This window comes from Delphinus delphis, chromosome 13, assembly GCF_949987515.2.
Source record: "Delphinus delphis chromosome 13, mDelDel1.2, whole genome shotgun sequence".
Classification (NCBI taxonomy): domain Eukaryota; kingdom Metazoa; phylum Chordata; class Mammalia; order Artiodactyla; family Delphinidae; genus Delphinus; species Delphinus delphis.
The window spans coordinates 66,608,351-66,631,612 of NC_082695.1; the positions used below are offsets into that span (position 1 = coordinate 66,608,351).

At 38.6% G+C, this 23,262-nt stretch overlaps 1 protein-coding gene across 2 annotated transcripts in view; it reads left to right on the forward strand.

The window, feature by feature from the left end:
* Window positions 1-56: 56 nt before the first annotated feature.
* Window positions 57-23,262, forward strand: part of SMAD4 (SMAD family member 4) — a 60,621-nt gene continuing 37,415 nt past the window's right edge. For both annotated transcript variants that reach the window (XM_060029076.1, XM_060029077.1), the window contains exons 1-4: window positions 57-463; window positions 18,549-18,925; window positions 19,790-19,964; window positions 20,392-20,421. In XM_060029076.1, coding sequence (XP_059885059.1) covers window positions 18,677-18,925; window positions 19,790-19,964; window positions 20,392-20,421 — 454 coding nt within the window. In that variant the 5' untranslated portion in view covers window positions 57-463; window positions 18,549-18,676. The remainder of the gene's footprint in view (window positions 464-18,548; window positions 18,926-19,789; window positions 19,965-20,391; window positions 20,422-23,262) is intronic.

Genomic DNA, 23,262 nt, shown 5'->3' on the forward strand with positions numbered 1-23,262 from the left:
GGGGGAAAAGGGCCAAACCCTGAAATTACCCGGATGTGGTCTCTGCGCGCGCATGCTCAGTGTCCTCTCGACAAGTTGGCAGCAACAACACGGCCCTGGTCGTCGTCGCCGCTGCGGTAACGGAGTGGCTCGGGTGGCGGAGCCCGCGTTCGCGGCCGCCCGCTCTCCTCCGGAGGCCCTTCCCGCCCTCCCCTCGGCTGCACGGCCGCCCAGGGGGCGGGAGCGGGTGCGGGGAGCCGGGCGCCCCGCGAGAGGGGCCCCCTGCCGCGGGGCGGCCCGGGAGCTCGAGGCGGCCCGGCCCGCGCGGGCAGCGGCGCGGCGCCGAGGAGGGGCGGCCTGGCCCGGACGCCTCAGCGCGGGGGCCGAGGAGCGCTCCGGGCCGCCGGGGGAGGGACGGGCCCGGCGCCCCCGCGGACGAACCGCCGCGGGAGAGCGGACGCCCCTTGCCGTCGCCCGAGCCCAGGTAACGCGCCATGTCCCCTCCCCTTCTCCCGACCGGGCCCGCGCACCCCGCCCGCGGCTTCCCCGCCCTGGGGCGGGCTCCCGGCGGTGGCGGCGGCGTGTAGCGCGCGGGAGGCCGGCGGGCCGGCCCGGAGAACCAGCGCGGCCGCCTGACGGGCCGACGGCCCCGGCGCGGGTCGGACCGAGCCGTGGTGCCTCGTGTCCGTCGGTCTCCGGGGTCGGTCCTCCGGCCCCGAACTCCCTTCGCAGTTTGTCGCGGAATCAAGTTGAACTCGGACTGGGACTCCTGCAGCGGCCGCCGCTGCTCTTTGTTGTTCTGAGTAGTTTCAGTGTCCCTCCTGGCCGAGCGAGTCGGGTCGGAGTGTACTGCCTTAGATCTAAATGAAAGTTGTAAATGGTTTGTCTTAATTTCTTTTCTCAAGCAAATTTTTGTTTTCTCTTTGTCCCTTATTTTCTCTTCCTGGTTGAGTCATTCCAGTTATGTTTCTGGCTTTGGTTTGTTTACTTATTTTTTGAGTATTGTGGGTGATGGCGGTATGCAGGAAACATTCTTAGCAGCTGACACCCGCCCGCCGCACTCCTAATGAAAAATAAAAGACATAGTTTATCTCATTGCTAGGACTACAAGTACTGAGCGTGAAATTTGTGTGGGGTGTGTAGGGCGGTGGCTCCATCACATGCCCCAAACTGCTGTTACGATTTCTTAAGCTAGATTTTCAAAGATTTTCAAAGAAATTGGTGTGTTTTGTTAACTTGAACGGTTTTTTTTTTGGGTGGGGATAGAGAGGTTTAAAAAAAACCCTATTGAAAATTGATAGTTATTCCCCCCGCCCCGCGAAAACCCTAGTAAAATTAAAAAATATATTTGCCTATTTTCAAATAGTTTATTTTGAATTTAGTTTCTTAACGTCTTTAGTTTTTGGACTGTAGTTTAAGGTGAAACTGCCAGTTATTTAGGAATAATAAGTATAAGATAATGGGGAATCATTTTAATTAGCCTCAGTTGACTTTGTGAAAGCATGTTGTCTTGGCTGATTTTTAACAACATTTGAGTTTTGCAAGAATTAGCATCCTTTTAGTCCCAGTAGCAGTTTGACTATTCGGGTGTTAATTAGATTTAGAACGTTGCACTTGAATAGTTTTTATTGTAGTTTTCATAAGTTGTCTTTGCTAAGTTGTTCTTAGACTATATTTCAGCTGAAATATAGCCTCGGGAGTTCTAATGTGCAATTTTTCTTTTTCTGCTAAAGATTTATTTTGTCTTTTGCAAAGTTCTGATATGGTTAGTACGTGACATTTCAAGTTGTAAATGATTGATATAATTAACATCTTAAAATATGAATTTTTAGTTACAATGTTTCTCCCATAATGTTATGATTTTGAGTTTGTTACAGTACAAGTGTAATACAGGTAGGCCAAGCGTTTAAAATTTGGAGCATCTTTAGGTCTAAGGGTGGTGATGAATTATGTAGGTATAAGTTGTTGGAATTAAAACTAAGTTGTTCTAGAGAAAATTTATATAACATTTTGTGAGTCTATTAATAGAAGTGACTTTTTCTTTGCTTTCCAGGTTTTTGGGTGAGGTTGCTTTAAGGAGGTATTGCATCTTAATTTTTTTGTTTTTGAAGTGGGAGTGCCTAAGTAGAAACTTCTATGTTTGGCTGAGTTTCTTCGATATGAGCGAGTGTAGAAAAAACTGCAAACCCGTTTCAGATTTAATGAAAACTTGTGCTGAGAAAGTCACTTTGAAATTTTTCGGAGTAAGTTTTGTATGCATCATTGACCTTTTCCGAAGTCTTTGCTGCTCAAAGCAATTCTACTTATGCTAGGAAGCAGCAAATCTTATTTCTAAAAACCTATATACTTCACTTTCTTAAGCTACATTTTAGTTGAGCTGTTTCACCATTTGTGTGTGAATTAATTTTTCTGCATTCTCCTTCAGATTTTTCCCCCCAAATTAAAGAGCAAGTATTAAACTAATTTATGCTGTCCAGTCACACTCCAGCTCTCTGGCTTTGAAGCTGTTTTTTCTGATTGAGCCGGTGTTATAGTAACATCATTAGACACTATTCTAATTGAGCTGTGAAGTGCTGAGGCCTCTACTAGGGCAGTTAACCCTACAGGATCTACCTCACTCATTACAATTAAAATGCATATTTAGTCTCATCTAAAATTTTGTCTCTTTTGGTGAGAACATACATTATTTTTCTTATGTTTAAGTTTTACTTATTTCAGTTCTGTTGTGTTGCCTTCTAGCTTATACCTAACTTTTTTTCATTGTTTTATTCAGTGATTTTAGAGTGAATCGTTCTGTAAACACGTTAGCCGTTTCCCTGCTCGTTGTATATGTTTGGATTTCCTTTTTTTCCCCTAGAAGATAGTGTAGTTAGGCAGAAATTTTTGTTTTGTTTCAGTAATGATTAAAGGTGAGGTGACAATCATGTATAAAACTAATTGACTGAAATGAGTTTGATTGATTTCATTATTTTCTACACTAAAGTTAAAGGAGTTAGATCAGCATAACACAGAATTTAATACCACTTTGTTAAATTATCAAATTTTGGGTTTTTTGTTCCACAGTTGATGAAGATTCAATTGTTTTAAAAAGAGAAATTCAAACAGTTGACAAATATGTCTAGATATTATTCATTTGAGCAACTTTTAGTATGGTACTATTAGCATCATAATATGCCAAAACATATGCTTAATAATGAGTCAGATTTAGAATTTTTGGATTTTTTTTTCTCATCCTAATATGTGTAATTTTGGTGATAGGAAATGTGGCTAAATTCCAGTTTCTCAGGAACAAGATATTTTAGGTTGTGTCACCTTGACACTATTACGTGGTGTACTTGGCATCCAGGAAAATTTGTTTTAACCATGACAGTGGATAAAAACTAGGGTAGTACTTACTTATGTAAAACTAAGATGATAGGTCATCAGAATCTTATAATTTAAGTCTTGATTGTTTACTACTGCAGATTATAGGTCAGACAGCTACTAGAGATTGTAAAGAGTGCCTGTTTTTACATCTTAATTTAAAGTTGGTGATAATTGTAAATACCTTTAAGCTTAAAGACTGTACTTCATTATTTACATTTTAAATGAGAATTGTTTGCGGTTTGGAAAACTTATAACTGTGTGGGGTTCATCTTTTTATTGCTTTTTCACTCCCAAGGTTTAGGGCAGTGGTTCTCAACCTCGGCTACATTTTCAAATCTCTTGGGGAGCTTTACAAAATACCGATGGCTGGAACCCACCTCCAGAAATTGTGACTCAGATGGCTTGGGGTGCAGCCAGATCAGAGTTCCGAAATTGTTGAGCTATTAGGGTCCTGTAACTTCTTTTTTTTTTTTTTAACTGTTTCATTTGTGTCAGCTTTATTCTTTAATACAGTGATATACACGTGGGTGATATAATTATCTCACTTCTGACTTAATGGGTTCCTTGAAGGTATTGCCACATTTGTTTTGTTTCCAAATCTGTCCCTCTGTCTCTCTCCTCTTTGAATCTCTTTCTTCATTTTTCAATTAATTTGAATTGTCTGGTGGCAAGTTATAGGAAGCTATCTCTCTCCCGATGAGAAGTTGGTTTATCATTGCTATCCCAAATAGGAAGTTGATATTTTGACATATTCTAAAATGCTTATTTGGGTTCCTTTTAAAGACTAAAGACTTTGTTTAGGTGCCAAACTTTGCATCTAAACTCCCAGTGGGAATTTGATCTTCCTAGAGGTTAATCTGCTTGGAAACCATCACATTTTCTAGGCATCAATTAACTGGTCACTTTGCTGGTTCCTGAGAAGCAAGTTGCATTGATTTAGGTTTTACTATCAGAGGTTAACTTACACACTGTGAGACAGTTGCTCAACGAGCCCAACTAGTTAGCAGTTCTTTAGAGATCATCTAGAGGGGCATGTTCAGTTCCCCATTTATCAATGTATTACTTGAAGTAGTTCATAAGTGCTGGTCTACAAGTAGTTGCATCTGCGTCTCTGGAAGAGCTATTTAAAAAAAATAGAACAAAATATTCTTTGTCCCATTCCAAAACACACAGATTCAGGATGAGAATGGAGTGCAGGAGGCATGGGAATCTGTATTGTTAAAAAAAAAAAAAAAAAGACCTCTTGATTTTAAAGCCTTTGGATATTTTAGTGTGCTTATCTTTATTGCTTCATTTGTTTTGATACAGTACAAGCTTTACTTTGCAATCATTGGTGCGCTGGAGTAATTTACTTAAAATTCATTGGGGTTCATCAAACCCCAATCTGCATGTTTAGAATGCAAATCTTATGATGTCAAAAAAAAGACTTCTACTGAATATTTTGTCTTTGGTATGTAGTAAGGTATGATTTTTGTATCTTAATGTATGTAATTCAGGTCTTTTTCAAGTCAAAATGTATTTCTAAACGTTAAGACTGGATTAAGGTTATTTATCAGCGGTATTCACTGGTGAATTCTGGAGCATTTGATATCAGTATGTGGCCAGTCATTGAATCATCTGGTGAAAGGATTACTGTACGTAAGCACACTAGGTGCATCTGTGTCATAGAGGTCTCCTACCAAAACTAGTTGAAGGAAGAATTTTATGTGTATAGATGTTGAAATTAAGCAGCTGGCTAATAGTAAGAAAAATGGCATAACTTCTATGTAATTAATCTTTTAAATTAGTTTCATATATTCTTGACATTGCAATTTGTTTCACTATCTTTTTGGTAATTTGTAAAGTGAAGCATGTGGAGTAGCATAGACTACGTCAGTGCTTTGTAAAACTGACAACAACTCAGACTCCCAGGGTGCTTTTTAAAGGTAGGGCCCCACTCAATATATATTTAGTAGGCCTGAGCCTACTGCAGGGGGAAGTCTGATACAGCCCCTTTTGAAAGAATAAGCTAGATGACTTGATAGTCTCCTTCATTCAGAAGGTTTTATGAAATGTATTTTTCAGTTATTAAAATTCATCCTACTTCACAATCTTTTAAAACGGTATTTTCCAAAGTGTGGTCCACGGACTCTTGGGGGTCCCCATGCCCTTTATCTTCTAGGGGTTCATGAAACCAAAATTATTCACATAATAAAATTGAGACATTATGTGCCCTTGTACTGTGTTGACATTTGCACTGATGGTAGGGAAGCAGTGGTGGGTAAACTGCTGGCACTTTATCTTGAGTCAAGGCAGTGGCACCAAACACACGTTAAGCATTTGAAAAAATGCCAGTTTCAGGGGCTTCCCTGGTGGCGCAGTGGTTGAGGGTCCGCCTGCCGATGCGGGGCACGCGGGTTCGTGCCCCAGTCCGGGGAGATCCCACATGCCGCGGAGCGGCTAGGCCCATGAGCCATGGCCGCTGAGCCTGCGTGTCCAGAGCCTGTGCTCTGCGGCGGGAGAGGCCGCGACGGTGAGAGGCCCGCGTACCGCAAAAAAAAAAAAAAAAAAGAAAAAATGCCAGTTTCACTTAAGAATATCCTTGGTGAAGCAGTAAAAAGTTTTAATTTTTAAAATATCTACCCTGGTGTGCATGTCTTTTCAGTATTCGGTGTGATTAAATGGAAGTGTGCATAAAGTTCTTCTGCAATCAGCGTACAAGGTTCATCTCTAGGAAAAGCACTTGTGTGATTGAGCTGCACGCTAAACTATCTGCTTCTTTATTTTTACTTAAAAGAATGACTGATAGGTAAACTGTAGTTACTTAGACTTGGATGTTTGGCAGACATTTGCTTGAAAATAAGTGAAGTGAGCCTGCCACTCAAGGAAAATAACTATTTGTTGCCAATGATAAAAATATGATCTTTCAAGTGAAAATTAGATTTTTGGAAAACTAGTATCTGCCACCATGGGCTTGCCAGCTTCCCAGTACTTAAAGATTTTTCTGATGAGATTGGTGATGAGATTTAGCAATGTGATTTTTAAAAATACATTGTGTAAGGAAATGTATCAACATTGGGAAGGTCCGTATAAATCATTGAACCAGTGTTTTTCCAGATGACCAATGCATGATGTTACAAATCATGCATGGGTAGGAGATCCATTCAAAGCACAATATGGACCAATGGATTTTTATATAGCAGAGCCAAGAAGTTCACTGATACAGTTTCAGATTCCACATTGCAGCTAACCTTTAGGAATTGCCATTTGTTGCATTTTGGTGTTGAATGAAAGAAGAATATCCATCATTATCTAAAAGGGCCAATAAAATAGTCTTTTCTTTTCCAATTATCTGTGTGAGGCATATTTTCTTCATAAGCGTTAACCAAAACAACATATCACAATGATTGGATGCAGAAGCAGATATGAGAATTCAGCTGGCTTCTCTTAAGCTGGACGTTAAAGAAATTTGCAAAAATGGAAAACAGTGTCACTCTGAATACTGACTTTTTAAAAATTTTTATTTATTTTATTTTTGGCTGCGTTGGGTCTTTACTGCTGTGCGCGGGCTTTCTCTAGTTGCGGTGAGCGGGAGCTACTCTTCGTTGTGGCGCGCGGGCTTCTCACTGCGGTGGCCTCTCCTGTTGCAGAGCACGGGCTCTAGGTGCGCGGGCTTCAGTAGTTGTGGCACGTGAGCTCAGTAGTTGTGGCTCACGTGGGCTCAGTAGTTGTGGCTCACGTGGGCTCAGTAGTTGTGACTCACGGGCTCTAGAGCGCAGGCTCAGTAGTTGTGGTACACAGGCTTAGTTGCTCCATGGCATGTGGGATCTTCCCGGACCAGGGCTTGAACCCTGTCCCCCGCATTGGCAGGCGGATTCTTAACCACTGTGCCACCAGGGAAGCCCCTGAATACTGACTTTTTAATTTGTTTTAGAAAATAGTTATTTTTCATAAAATTTATTAATATGTAATGGGTTTATTATTTAAAATTAATTTAATAGAGTAAATAAACATTTGTTTTAATTTGTGATATGATAAATATTAATAGATGTAACTCATATAAACAAAGGCTATTTGGAATTCTCAATAATTAAGAATGTAGGTAAGTGGACTGGAGACCAGAGAGTTTGGCAACTGCTATTTTATTTTATTTATTTATTATTGTTATTTTTAATATCTTTATTGGAGTATAATTGCTTTACAATGGTGTGTTAGTTTCTGCTTTATAACAAAGCGAATCAGTTATACATATACATATATCCCCATATCTCTTCCCTCTTGCGTCTCTCCCACCCACCCTCCCTATCCAACCCGTCTAGGGGGTCACAAAACACCGAGCTGATCTCCCTGTGCTATGCGGCTGCTTCCCACTAGCTATCTGTTTTACACTTGGTAGTGTATATGTCCATGCCACTCTCTCACTTTGTCACAGCTTACCCTTCCCCTTCCCCATATCCTCAAGTCCATTCTCTAGTAGGTCTGCATCTTCCCATCCTGCCCTTAGATTCTTCATGACTATTTTTTTTTTGGTTTTTTAGATTCCATATATATGTGTTAGCATATGGTATTGGTTTTTCTCTTTCTGACTTACTTCACTCTGTATGACAGGCTCTAGGTCCCTCCACCTCACTATGAATAACTCAATTTCGTTTCTTTTTATGGCTGAGTAATATTCCATTGTATATATGTGCCATATCTTATTTATCCATTCATCTGTTGATGGACCCTTAGGTTGCTTCCATGTCCTGGCTATTGTGAATAGAGCTGCAGTGAACACTGTGGTACATGACACTTTTTGAATTATGATTTTCTCAGGGTATATACCCAGTAGTGAGATTGCTGGGTCATATGGTAGTTCTACTGTTAGTTTTTAAGGAACCTCCATACTGTTTTCCATAGTGGCTGTATCAGTTTACATTCCCAGCAACAGTGCAAGAGGGTTCCCATTTCTCCACACCCTCTCCAGCATTTATTGTTTGTAGATTTTCTGTTGACGGCCATTCTGACTGGTGTGAGGTGTAGTTTTGATTTGCATTTCTCTAATGATTAGTGATGTTGAGCATCCTTTCATGTGTTCGTTGGCAATCTGTATATCTTCTTTGGAGAAATGTCTATTTAGGTCTTCTGCCCATTTTTGGATTGGGTTGTTTGTTTCTTTGATATTGAGCTACATGAGCTGCATGTAAATTTTGATTTTTGATTTGCATTTCTCTAATGATTAGTGATGTTGAGCATCCTTTCATGTGTTCGTTGGCAATCTGTATATCTTCTTTGGAGAAATGTCTATTTAGGTCTTCTGCCCATTTTTGGATTGGGTTGTTTGTTTCTTTGATATTGAGCTACATGAGCTGCATGTAAATTTTGCAGATTAATCCTTTGTCAGTAGCTTCATTTGCAAATATTTTCTCCCATTCTGAGGGTTGTCTTTTCCTCTTGTTTATGGTTTCCTTTGTTGTGAAAAAGCTTTTAGGTTTCATCAGTTCCCATTTGTTTATTTTTGTTTTTATTTCCATTTCTCTAGGAGGTGGGTCAAAAAGGATCTTGCTGTGATTTATGTCATAAAGTGTTCTGCCTATGTTTTCCTCTAAGAGTTTTATAGTGTCTGTCCTTACAATTAGGTCTTTAATCCATTTTGAGTTTATTTTTGTGTATGGTGTAAAGGAGTGTTCTAATTTCATTTTTTTACATGTAGCTGTCCAGTTTTTCCAGCACCACTTATTGAAGAGGCTGTCTTTTCTCCACTGTATATTCTTTCCTCCTTTATCAAAGACAAGGTGACCATATGTGTGTGGGTTTATCTTGGGACTTTCTATCCTGTTCCATTGATCTATATTTCTGTTTTTTGTGCCAGTACCATACTGTCTTGATTACTGTAGCTTTGTAGTATAGTCTGAAGTCAGGGAGCCTGACTCCTCCAGCTCCGTTTTTCTTTTTCAACATTGCTTTGGCTATTTGGGGTCTCTTGTGTTTCCATACAAATTGTGAATTTGTTTCTTCTAGTTCTGTGAAAAATGCCAGTGGTAGTTTGATAGGGATTGCATTGAATCTATAGATTGCTTTGAGTAGTAGAGTCATTTTCACTATGTTGATTCTTCCATTCCAAGAATATGGTATATCTCTCCATCTGTTTGTATCATCTTTATTTTTTATTTATTTTTTTGCATCTTTATTGGAGTATAATTGCTTTACAATGGTGTGTTACTTTCTGCTTTATAACAAAGTGAATCAGTTATACATATGTTCCCATATCTTTTCCCTCTTGTGTCTCCCTCCCTCCCACCCTCGCTATCCCACCCCTCCAGCAACTGCTATTTTAAAGTAACTCATTATCTGTATTATTGAGAAGATTATAGGTTGGTTCCATTGTTTATATATGTGGTTTGTATTATATTGCTGCTGTTTCTGGGAATATTAACTCAGTTTTTTAAAAATTGAAGTATATGGTTGATTTACAATGTCATGTTAGTTTTAGGTGTGCAGCACAGTGATTCAAATATGAATATATGGATGAGATATATAGATAATATATATATTCTTTTTCAGATTATTTTCCCCTTATAGGTTATTACATAATGTTGAGTGTAGTTCCTTGTGCTATACCGTAGGCCCTTGATTAGCTCAATTTTTGTTCAGTTATGTACTGGGAAATATGTAGCAGTCAAGTTAAGTAAAAAGGGAATTCATTGGCTTCATCTGGAATCAGAGCTGGCCTCAGAGTGCTGGATCCAGCGTCACAAGAAGCCAGTATCATCAGGATTCTATCAAGTTAAGTAAAAAGGGAATTCACTGGCTTCGTCTGGAATCAGAGCTGGCCTCAGAGTGCTGGATCCAGGGTCACAAGAAGCCAGTATCATCAGGATTCTATCTCTTGGCTTTGCTTTGCTTTCTGTTAGTTTATGTCTCAGATAGGTGCCAGACTAACTACTCTCAGCTTCAAGTTCAAGCCCAGCAAAGAGCTCCCCGCCCCCCACCCTCTGTAGTTCCAACAAAAGTCCTGGAGCTGTGTTATTAGCCTGACTTGGGTCCTCTCCCATCTTTGAAACAGCTAATGTACCTAAGAGGTAGCTTTGGTTAGTCAGGATTGGGATTGTCCCACCTGTCCAGATTGGGAAATCAGAGTACTGTTATAGAAGGGGAATTATATGCTGGCAGACAAAAAACAGATGTCAACTAGAGGACTTTGTTGATTCTTCTTTTAACAACCTTTAATTTATTCATTCAGAAAAAATGTTAATTTTTAAATAAGATTATTTAAGGTGAAATTGCTGTACCAGTATGACATTTAAATCTAATCCCAATGGGTAAACAAGAAGCACATCTCTAAATTTGTCCCTGTAGTTAATCTTAAAAGTTACCACACAAAAAAAGTTCTTTTTGTTTCTTTGATTGTGTTATTCCCATCTCAGATCTTTATAATCATTAATACCTGCACATGTAATTCTTTATGCTCTTGGAAGTTCTCCTCCAATTGCACTTATTTTGACAAAGCTCAATCTAGGCTGTAACTTGTACTGCACGCAGTTGAACTAATCCTGTGCACCGACCCCTGCCCCCTTCCCCAGCTTGTAAGCCTATGCTTGGAATTTCTTTCTAGTGATACTCTTCACCAGGCCAGGCTTTTTTTTTTTTTCCTTCCTTGTTAAGCACTCTCAAATATTCCCTTTTTCTTTTTTTTTTTTTTTGCGGTACACGGGCCTCTTACTGCTGTGGCCTCTCCGGTTGCGGAGCACAGGCTCCAGACACGCAGGCTCAGCGGCCATGGCTCACGGGCCTAGCTGCTCCGCGGCATGTGGGATCCTCCCTGACCGGGGCACGAACCCGTGGCCCCTGCATCGGCAGGCAGACTCTCAACCACTGCGCCACCAGGGAGGCCCAAATATTCCCATATTTGATCCTTGACCAAAGTATCTATAATTTCTAGAAAATATACCTGTTTTTTTCACATAGTGTAGTCAATAATCCAAAAGTAAACATACATCCAAGAAATAAAAAAATGTCAACATTCATTAAAGTTTATGAATTTCCGTGAGAGCCTCTCAGGTCAGTACTCAGCCTTTTTAATTTTAGAGAGTATTTTAATTATTTTGGCTTTGTAGTCCATGGAGTTGCTTTTAGACCTATGGTCAACTTCAGGTGACAGCTTATGTTTAACAGCAAGGCTAGAGACAAAACACAAAATAGGTAGATATAAGAACAAACCTCTGTTCCTTTTGCTGACTTCCTGCCTCCCGTTACCCCATCGCTGTGGGATGGCTTGTTCTATTATAGCGATTTTATCTAATACCTGTGTGTTGGAGACTTTCAAGTAACCTTAACTTCTCTAATGAGCTCTTCAAACTCAGCATATTTAAAGCTGAATTTGTTACTTAATCTCTTTTAAATCTTTTCTTCTTTCTTTATCATTCTGTTAACCTATCTAGGAAATAGGCCATCTTTTGACTCTCTTCTTTTTACTCCTTATACTTAGTTGACTAAAAAATCTAGTCTGTTCTACCTAGAAACGTCTTACTGGTTCCCCTTTTGTTTCCATTGCCCATGCCCCTAATCTAGGCCCTGTCACTCTTCTGATCACTGTTTCTTGACTGGTCTTCTGTTCCTCTTTGCACAGCTCTTCTCCATGCTCTCACTATAGTTTTCTTTCTAATACAGATCTAATGCTGTTATTCCTCCCCCTCTCTACCAGAAACCTGCTCTAGACAAAACATCTGCACTCTTGTCCCTCTGCTTTTTCCTATGATTTTCCTTCAGCCTGGCAAATTCTTATTCACATGTGGTAGTTGTAAGTACTCTCCCGTCCATATTCTGATGGCTCTCTTCTGGCATATGGTTAATATTTACTTCTCTGTGTCCCTCCCCCACCTTGAAATTAGGCATGGTCCTGGGTTCTCAGCTTGGGCACTAGTGACATTTGGGGCCAGATCATCCTTTGTTGGAGGGGCTGTCCTGTATGTTGTAGGATGTTTAGCAGCGGCCTTGGCCTCCACCCACTAGATACCAGTGTACTGCTCTGCCTTCCACCTCCCCCTTCCAGTTGTGGCAGTCAGCATTGTCTCTAGACATTGCCAAATGTCCCTGGAGGGACAGAGTTGCCCTGGTTGAGAACCACTGGCATGGCCGTGTGACTTGGTCCATCCATTGTGAACAGAAATGATAGTCAACGTTTAAAAGCCAGTGCATGAGTTACCTATCTTTTCCCCTGCCATTTAAGGACATATGTAGAAATGGAGACTTTGTTAGCCTAATCCATGAGAGATGACAATGAGCAGTGATGGACAGTGCTGTTATGGGCATGTATCTGTGATTGACATATAGTTTATGCAGAAAACAAACCTTTGTTTTAGGCTACTGATATTTGGGAGTTGGTTGTCACTGTGACATAGACTAGCTTAGCCTGACTGTTACATCATGCTAAGACTTAGCTTACCTGTGGATTTTCCATGCATTCCTATTTCCAGATCACTTTAATTCCTACCTCTTTTAGGCATCTGTTACTTAGTGTAATGATATGTTGGATCGTCTGGATCAGTGGTTCTCAGTGGAGTAAGTACTGCCTCTTTAAGAGATGTTGTGGAAGTTACTGGGAGGGGCTTTGGTGCGGGGTGGGGGGGGCGGCTAGGGATGCCATCCTGCACGTGAGAGACTGTGAAGAATTTTTTGCATACCACAACACTTTTAAATGCCCAGAATATTCATGTAGGAGGAAAACGTATAATTAGCCTAGAACCTAACACCATGTTAATATATATTCAGTTTTTGGAAATTAAGCTTCTCTTAATTCATCTCTTTTTTTTTTAATTTTTTTAAAATTATTATTATTTTTTTATTATTTTTTTTTTTTTGCGGTACGCGGGCCTCTCACTGTTGTGGCCCCTCCCGTTGCAGAGCACAGGCTCCAGACGCAGGACGCAGACGCGCAGGCCCAGCGGCCATGGCTCACGGGCCCAGCCGCTCCGCGGCATGTGGGATCTTCCCGGACCGGGGCACGAACCCGTGTCCCCTGCATCGGCAGGCGGACTCTCAACCACTGCACCACCAGGGAAGCCCTGTTTGTTTTTTAAATTAATTTTTATTGGAGTATAGGTGATTTACAATGTTGTATTAGTTTCTACTGTACAGCAAAGTGAATCAGTTATACATATATCCACTCTTTTTTAGATTCTTTTCCCATATAGGTCATTACAGAGTACTGAATAGAGTTTTCTGTGCTATACAGTAGGTTCTTATTAGTTATCTATTTTATATATGTATAGTAGTGTGTACATGTCAATCCCATTAATTCAGTTTAATTGAAGTTTTTTTGTTTGGAACTTTATTGACAGTTAACTATTTTGGAAAATCCACCTCACCAACTGCAATGCCATTGTGCCAAAACAACACACCTGTCTTGGAAGGTCTGAATTTGTAGTTGTCATGTTTATGGTGATTTACTGTATCAGTTCAGGCATCCAACCTCTTTATTATACTTTCTGATTTTGTTGATATGCCTGAGCATTTTTATTGAAATACACACTTCATTATATACTAATCTTTTCCCCCTTTATATTATAATTAGGGCATTGTTAAAATTTTTAAAAAGCGTAAATAGGTTAGAACTTTGTTTCCGGAGAGCTAATGGGGTGATATAAATTATTTGTTATAAAAATGGGGTGGGGCTTCCCTGGTGGCGCAGTGGTTGAGAGTCCACCTGCCGATTCAGGGGACGCGGGTTCGTGCCCCGGTCTGGGAAGATCCCGCATGCCACGGAGCGGCTGGGCCCGTGAGCCATGGCCGCTGAGCCTGCGCGTCCGGAGCCTGTGCTCTGCAACGGGAGGGGCCACAACAGTGAGAGGCCCGCGCACCGCAAAAAAAAAAAAAAAAAAAAAGGGGGTATTCTCAAAAGCAGGGGTCCCCAACCCCCTGGGCCGCACAGCAGGAGGTAAGTGGCAGGTGAGGGTGGGTAGCTTCATCTGCCGCTCTCCATCGCCTCTCCATCGCTCGCATTACAGCCTGAACCTTTCCCTCCCCTCCCCCGTGCATGGAAAAATTGTTTTCCACGAAACCGGTCCCTGGTGCCAAAAAGGTTGGGGAGGGCTGCTGGATAGAGTTGAGAACCACTTTCTGATTATGTGCTACTTGTTTTTTTTATCTGTAGTGCTTTGCTCCTAGCGGATACAGTGTTTGCTGAATTGGCCAATTTATGGTCCCCAGATTGCTTTTATATCCTGTTGCATTTGATCACCATAGCCAGTCTATAAACTTGGCAAGGCAGATATTGTTTCCATTTTATAGATAAGAGAATTGAAAGAGAGGTTAACTTGCCTAATCATGCTGCTAGAGCTTTGATTAGAATATATAATTTTGTTTATACCAGTCCAGTGCCCTTGTCTACTATCATTCCATACCACTCTTTACAAAATTATAATCTAGAGCTATTTAATGTAGAACAACACCTATATACCCCTGCGGGTATTATTTTTTATACAAGGAACTTTTTTTTTTTTATTGCAAGGAACTTTTAAATTATGTTTCAGGCACTTGTGGTCATAGGAATATTTCCACTAGTGTTCAAAGAAATGTGCAATTAAAACAGTTTCTGAGAAACTGTTAGGGCCAAAAATAGCTTAAATTTTAGAGATGATAACATCCAACAGGGAGATTGTGATGAAATAGTTACAAACACTTTAATTACATTATAAATTGGAACAAATCTTTTGGAATATAATATCAGAAAATGATTTCAACGACATAAGCATTTGCATTCTTCAAAATTTGTTGCAAGGAAATGACACCAAATAAAAAAGCTGTAGTCAACTTGCAATCATTTGCCTGGTATATGAAAGGAACTGTGTACTGTACTAGGATTTTTTAAGATGGGAAGGTGTTGCTGTTTTCTTCTAAACTTACGGCAACAGGGTGTGAAACAAATACATAATCAAACAACTATAATATAATGTGTTGTAATTGGGGTGTGTTTTTAATTTGATGGAGGCATCAGGTAATATACTAGGGTACATAGTAAACACACCAGGGAAGTAATTCTCCTTCAGGATTGTGGGGAGAGGAGACTGTGTTAGGGGAAACTCTTGGAGAAATTGAGACATTTAAGCTGCACTTTGAAGAATGGCTAGGACTTCACCAAGTAGATAAAATAGGACTGGATATTTTAGGCAAAAGAAATAGCCTGAGCATGAATCTGAAAGCACATGCAGAAATGCATTCATTTAACAATAAGAAACGGTTATATGTCCTAGGAATTGGGCATATAATGATGACTAAGACGAGTACAGTCCCTGTCCCTGAAAGCTTTTGAAGTCTAGAAATTATAATTTTGAGGTTGGCATTCTGAGATTTCAAACTGGTGATTCTCTTGGGCCAGATGTGAGTTGAAGGTGTGTTTGGTTTGGCGTACACAGTGGTTGCTCTTTCTCCTTCCTTCCTTCCCTTTCCCTACAGGTGTGTTGCCAATACTTATTTTTGACATATAAATAGGCATTGAAGATGTGGCAGCTCAAATGCCACTTCTGCCGGAAGTGAGTAGCAGCTATTCACTTTATTTATTTATTTGGGTGTGCCGGGTCTTAGTTGTGGCATCCGGGATCTTTTTTAGTTGTGGCATGTGGGATCTAGTTCCCCTGACCAGGGATCGAACCCAGGCCCCCTGCATTGATTTTTTTGTCAAATTTTCTTTGACAAATTTTAATAGGAGAAAATGCAGAAAAATACATAATGTGTTTTAGGAAAATCTCTTTTTAAAACAATTAAACATTTTAGTATTCAGAGAGTAGCTGCTTTTTACTAAACATTAATATAGATTTTTCACTTTGTACGCTCTCCTTTTAATCCATGTTCAGAGAGAATTTAAGTAACTTAATTTGTCCCACTACTTAGTGTGAGAGCTAGGATTCTAATCCAGATCTCTAACTCCAAAACCTACCAGGCAGGTAATCTTTGGTTATCTGGAAAGTGTACCCTCAGCATGTGGGCAAGTGGTTAAGTATTCAAAGGTATAAGAAAAACTGCTTTTTCTCTGCCTAGGGCAGGCGTTTATGTAAAACAGGTAACAATAGAGGGGAACACGTGTTAAATAGCAAGTGATATAAATTTAAAGGAAGCCCAAAACTACAGCAGTGTCTGGTAGAATAGAAATTGATAGAAATGACTAAGATAAAGAATCATGTAACTTTGTGAGAGAATGTAGGGGGTAGTCAAAGAAAGAGGTAGGTCAAAGATGATTTACGAAGCTTTCCAACGCTGGGTAATTGAGTGGAGTTTAAGCTGTACAAGTAAAGGTCGTCAGAAGAGGAACAGGTTTTGGTAGGGACTGATGAGTTAGTTTTATTAATTTGGTCGTGGAGGGTAGGCTTTTAAAATTCAAGTAAATAGCCGAAGAAAATAAAAGCAAAATAAGCATGGAATGCAACACCATCAACAAACAAATGAAAAACAACCTGGCATAAGTACAGCCTCCACTCCTGCTTTATCTCACTTATTCTTAGGCTGATGGCCTTTTCTTATTCCATGTGAGATTTTGAGGTTAGATAAGTTAGTTTGTGTTATGAATGTTGAATGGATTTTTAATTAATATTCATTTTCTATATTTTAATTTTTTTGAAAATAATTTACCCTATTGCTTTTATGGGTAAAATCTTTTGAGGAATTTAGTGGTCTCTCTTTTTTAAAAATAATAACTTTATTGATATATAATTCACATACTATAAAATTCACTCTTTTAGAGTGTATGATTTGATGGTTTTCACTATAGTGACAGAGTTGTACAACCATCCATTTTAGAACATTTTCATCACTCCCAAAAGAAACTCCATACCCATTAGCAGTCACTCCTCCTCCCCCCCACCAGCCTTTGGCAACCACTAATCTACTTTTTGTTTTGGTCATTTGCCTGTTCTGAATATTTTATATAAATGGGATTATACAACATGTGGCCTTTTGTGACTGGCTTCTTTCACCTAACATGTTTTCCAGATTCATCCATGTTGAAGCAAATATCAGTACTTCATTCATTTTTATGACTGGATAATATTGCATTGTATAGACATACTCATTTATACATCCGTCAGTTGAGGGGCATTTGGATTATATTTATGGCTATTATAAGATACTGCTGTGAACATAGGTTTCTGGTAATTTTGGATGGAATTACTAAGGGTGGGATTGCTGGGTTATATGGTAACTCCGTGTTTAACATTTCGAGGAATTGTCAGACTACTTTCCAAGATGGCTGTACCATTTTGCAGTCCCACCAGCAACATATGAGGGTTCCATTTTCTCCACTTTCTGGCCAATACTTTTTTTAAAAAAAAATATTTATTTATTGGCTGTGTTGGGTCTTAGTTGCGGCACGCGGGATCTTTCGTTGCAGTGAGTGGGCTTTTCGTTGTGGCGTGCAGGCTTCTCTCTAGCTGTGACGCGGGCTCCAGAGCGTGTGGTCTCTATAGTTGTGGCACTTGAGCTCTCTAGTTGTGGCGTGCACGCTTAGTTGCCCTGCAGCATGTGGGATCTTAGTTCCCCGACCAGGGATTGAACTGGTGTCCCCTGCATTGCAAGACGGATTCTTAACCACTGGACCACTAGGGAAGTCCCTCGCCAGTACTTTTTTTGTCTATTCTTTTGATTTATCCAACCTAGTGGATGTGAAGTGGTATCTCTTTGTAGTTTCGATTTGCAATTCAGTAATGACTAATGATACTGAGTACCTTTCATGTGCTTATTGGCCATTCTTCTTTGGGGAAATGAGTATTAGAATCCTTTGCCCATTTAAAAATTATTCATCTTTTTATTGTTGTCAGTGGTCTCTTATAACAAAGTTGTGTGTTGTTAACTGATAAACAGTATTTGGTACCAGGTGATGGTGAATTTTTCATGTGTAGTGATAGACTTTTAGGTTTAGCTAGTTGTTGATCAAGAATATTTTAAAGTGCTGGTCTTCATAAGTAATCTTTTTAAGAAGTTGTGTTAAGATTTTACTTTAGGGTGTAGTACAGTCGACAAGACTTGATTGAACATACTTCTATAATAATGAGAAGGCCTAACTTTAACATTTTGGGAATGTCAAAAACAGCAACATTTTAATTAAGTCATTTAAAATGCTAAGTACCACATTTTAATTACGTCCATTCAGTCTTTGACTTAACTGGAGCAATTCCATCTTTTCCCAAGAAATTGAATCTAGTTTGTGAAATGTGTTCTAATATCTGTCTCTCTCTCTCTCTCTTTTTTTTTTTTAGGTTATCCTGAATACCACATGTCTAATAATTTTCATTGCAACGTTAGCCGTTGTTTTTCACTGCCTCCAAAAGATCAAAATTGCTCCGGAAATTGGAAACATATTTGATTTAAAAGAAATAACTAACAAATGGACAATATGTCTATTACGAATACACCAACAAGTAATGATGCCTGTCTGAGCATTGTACATAGTTTGATGTGCCATAGACAAGGTGGAGAGAGTGAAACATTTGCAAAAAGAGCAATTGAAAGTTTGGTAAAGAAACTGAAGGAGAAAAAAGATGAATTGGATTCTTTAATAACAGCTATAACTACAAATGGAGCTCACCCTAGCAAATGTGTTACCATACAGAGAACATTGGATGGAAGGCTTCAGGTTAGTCTTGTTCTAGAGGCTTTTCTGTATCTTCGGTAGTGGCAGATTTTTACAAATTCTTTTTTCCTCTTAAGTTACTATGGGAAATCTAATGCTTGCTCTGTCTCTTTAGATATCATAGTACATCCTGTACCAGTACATATTATGGGAATATATGGAAGAATGTATCTTTCATACAACAGAGATATAGCTTAAAAGTTTTTAAATGTTTTGACTAAAAAAAATGTTCTGTGTAGAAAATTTGGAAAATAAAAATCAGAAGAAAAGCCACATCTTTAGTAACTTGGTATTCATCCTTTTTTTTTTTTTTTGGTATTATATGCACATTTAAAAAACTGAGTTATACTCAGTTCTTTTATAATTTAGAAATCTGATATTGTATGTTTGGTACTTTTCATATGAAAAACAATCCAGAAGAATTCAAGCATACTTTTAACACTTGTGGGGTTAAAAACTTACATTTACAAATTTTCTTTACCTTTTATTTTCACTGATCAGATTTTTCATATAGAACTACATAATACACCTCCTGTATTTAATAGTTTTAAAGAAACATATAGAAAGCTTATATTGTTAGATTTAAAATTTTTATTTCTAGATTTTAGGCACGGTTTCTTCTTCAAACTCGTACTTTTTTTTGCATTTTTAAAACCTGAGCATAAGCCTTGAAATCATACCTAAGTTTATTGCTTTGTGACCACAGCCAAGTAAGTTATTTTGAGCTTTAGTTTTTCTCATTTAAGAAATGGGGATTATAATACTGACTCTGTAGGACTGTAAGGATTAAATGAGAACATATAAAGTGCCTTGTATAACATGTGCTGTATAACTGATGCTCAATAAATGTTCATTTATTTTTCTTAGGTGGCTGGTCGGAAAGGATTTCCTCATGTGATCTATGCCCGTCTCTGGAGGTGGCCTGATCTTCACAAAAACGAATTAAAACATGTTAAATATTGTCAGTATGCATTTGACTTAAAATGTGATAGTGTCTGTGTGAATCCATATCACTATGAACGAGTTGTATCACCTGGAATTGGTAAGTAGACTTTGCTTTTATGCTTAGAAGCACAAAGGGAAAGGATCTCAATAGTGTTTTAATTTTTCTCAGTTAAATTACAGATTTGGAGATAGCCCAGGACTTCAACTAAGGTTAAAGAATCAGACATTTTTAATGAAATACAAATATTTAAATTTGAATTCAGAACAAACTTGTATTTTGACTGCTAAAACTAAGTATGCATAGTTGATATTTTGTCCACTTAGAACATTGTTTTTGAAAAATAAGATGGAAAGCATTTATGCATTGTTAGATAGCATTTATACTACTATTCTTGAATTGAAATTGTTCATGGAATTTTTGAATCCCTGGCTTAAATTTACATTATGTTATTTTAAATATAATGGAAACTATTTTCATGCTAATGATTAATGTTTTATTTTCTTTTCCCCTTTAAAAATTTAAGATCTCTCAGGATTAACACTGCAGAGTAATGGTAGGTAATTCGTTTCTTGTGACTTTCTCTTTTCTTTTACCCCATCCTCTTTATTCTTTATTGACCCAGAACTAGTTTGTGTGGGCGCTGGTAACATTGACAAGAAAAAAACTTACTGCTTTGGAAATGTAGATTTGGGGGGGGGCATTCATCAGCATTTAAAACTGGATTTAAATAGGCTGTTGGCTCTTTGGCTTTGAACTGCTGTTTATGACCGAAAGTAGTCTAAAAAATATGATAGGGGAACATAAAACATACAAAAGAAGAATAGATTTTGAATTGGTAAAAACTGGCTATTTTGGAAGAAAATCTCACAGAGCCAGTTTATTTTTTTATTGTTTTGAAAATCCTCAAAGTATTTATTTTAATTTAAATGGATATAAATAACCTCTGATAATTTAGAATCATGTGTAATATAGTTTAAAAACACCAAAATTGTCATTTTTCTTCATTTCAGCCTAACTTATTTTTATGAATGGTAATTTTATGAAGGACTTAAAACTGTGTACTATATTAATTTTTTTGTCTTGTTACATTTTGAGTAACTAAAACAAGGCTACTTTAAAGTATCTGCCAATCACAGATGTTCTAATTCTATTTTTAAAAGGAAAGAGTGTTTTGAGGTGGGGAAATGTAACATATGGGAGGTGTTTTTTGTGTGTAATATTTGAGAACAGAGGTCTCTTAAAACTTTAGCTCTGTTTCTTGGAACATGTTAATGAACTGAAATTTCTGTAAGAACTAATTAATTTGCAGAGAAATTCTGATAAAAGAGCCACTGTCATCTTAGTAAGGTGTGCCATTGTTTTGAAGGCAAATTAGTGGCTCAGCACCTCTTTTGTTGCAGAATCTTAAGAGATGGGCCAGAAATATCTGACATTAAAATTTAGGAAGAGCATGGAAGTCTACTTGTTTTTATTCTCCACTTCTCTTCCATGTCAGTAATAATAAAGGAAGACTCTAGTGCCGTTTCATACTTGTTAAGGGTTAGTTGGTTTCTGAGAACAGTGGGCTGATAAGGGAAGCTGTTGTGGTGGTCTGAGAAGGGTAGCTTTAAGATTGATTGGGTAAAACCCAGTCTCTTCACCACAGACGTTGATATCATATCACCTCTTTTTGAAAGTAAACACCCTTCAGATTTTCACCATTCTTCATCTGTGTTTTTGGAGAATGAAAGCTTTTAGCTCAGTGGGTGTTAGGGGTTGGGCAGCTGTAGTGATAACTATATCAGAATTTTCCTAGGGGCGTGGTTGTGAGGAGATCTGATTCTGAAGACTCATTACACTGCTTCCTGTCCGAAAATACTGCTGTTAGGAGTACCTGTTATTGATGGGCTTGTGTGGGTTGATAGCCCCTTTTAGTTGCTCTAGCCCTATATTCAGCCTTATGGATCCCCCTAGTGGTGGCTATGTAAAGGCTGGCTTCAGTGACTTCTTTCCTTAGAAAACAACAGGTGTTTCTCACAGGGCCTTTTAGATTTGGACAAAGAAATAATATAAGGCCAGGTAGTTAAAAGTTAAGCAGATTCCTTCACTTTTGAGTTGGGATCTTGGTGGTAATCATTTCCAGCCTGTCTCATCTCTCTCGTGAAACTTTCCATGACCACATTGACTTGTGTGTTGATTTTAACAAATATTTAATGAGCATGTATTGCCTGGTACTGTGTTAGGTTCCAGGGACGATAAGATAAATAAGGTATTTTTTTTCCCCTTGAGGGAGCTCATAGTCTAGTGGAGGAAAGAAAAGGTAAATAAGACAGTGACAGTACCATCAGACAAGCTGTGACCTGCTTGCTGGTGGTAATAAAGAACAGAGACCTAGGATGAGCTCAGTGTCTTCAGCTTTTCTGTCTGCTATGTGTTCTTTACTCCTCACAGAACATTTTACAATCTCTATATACAGGTATGTCCGCTCTAAGGGTATGGTTAAATCATAATAGCTAACACTTTCTAAGTATTTATTTTGTGTCAAAATAATTTACAAATATTGTCTCATCATTCTCATAATACTCCTACATGGTAGATGGCATTATTTACATTTTATCAGATGTAGAGACTGGTGCCTGGAGAGGTCAAGGAACTTGCCCAAGATTAGACAGCTAGGAGGGGCTGGAGTAATGTGTGCTCACTATTAGATATTTAAACAATAGAAAAATATCATAAAAGACTGTAAGCTCTGTGAGGGCAGTGATCTTTCTTTTGTTTACTGTTGTATCCCAAGTGCTAGAACAGTACCTGGAACATAGGTGCTCAATAAATATTTTTTCAGTGAATTAATTTGTTGAATGCTAGTCCATAAAGAGAAATACTTAACAGTTTGGTGTCTGTTTCCTGGACTTTAAAAATATATACTATATGTTTTTTTCAATCTTATTTTTTTGAATAGGCAATACATGGTCCATAAAATACTATAAAAAGGTATACAGTGAAAAGAAGTGCTCCCACCCCTGTCCCCATTCCCCCCTACCTCAGGTAATCACTTTTTTTAGTTTCTGGTGTTTCCTTCCAGGGTTTCTTTGTGCAAAAATACATGTATTATTTCCCTTCTTTCTTACACAAAAAGCGTATTGTGCACTGTACTGGACCTTGCTTTTTCACTTATAGGATTTTTTAAACATGAGTATGATCATAGTGTACAGTAGTGTTTTATAACCTACCTTTTTTCTCTTGGCAAAAGTATATTGCAGACATCTATCCTTGTTGATACCCAGTTTTACCTAAGAAACTTATGTTTTAAGTTATTTGATTAAAGAGACCTGTAGACTGGTAGAAGTCCCAAACTTACACTTGGGAAGGTTTAACCAACATATTAGGCAAGAAAAAGTTATGAGGCATAACTGTT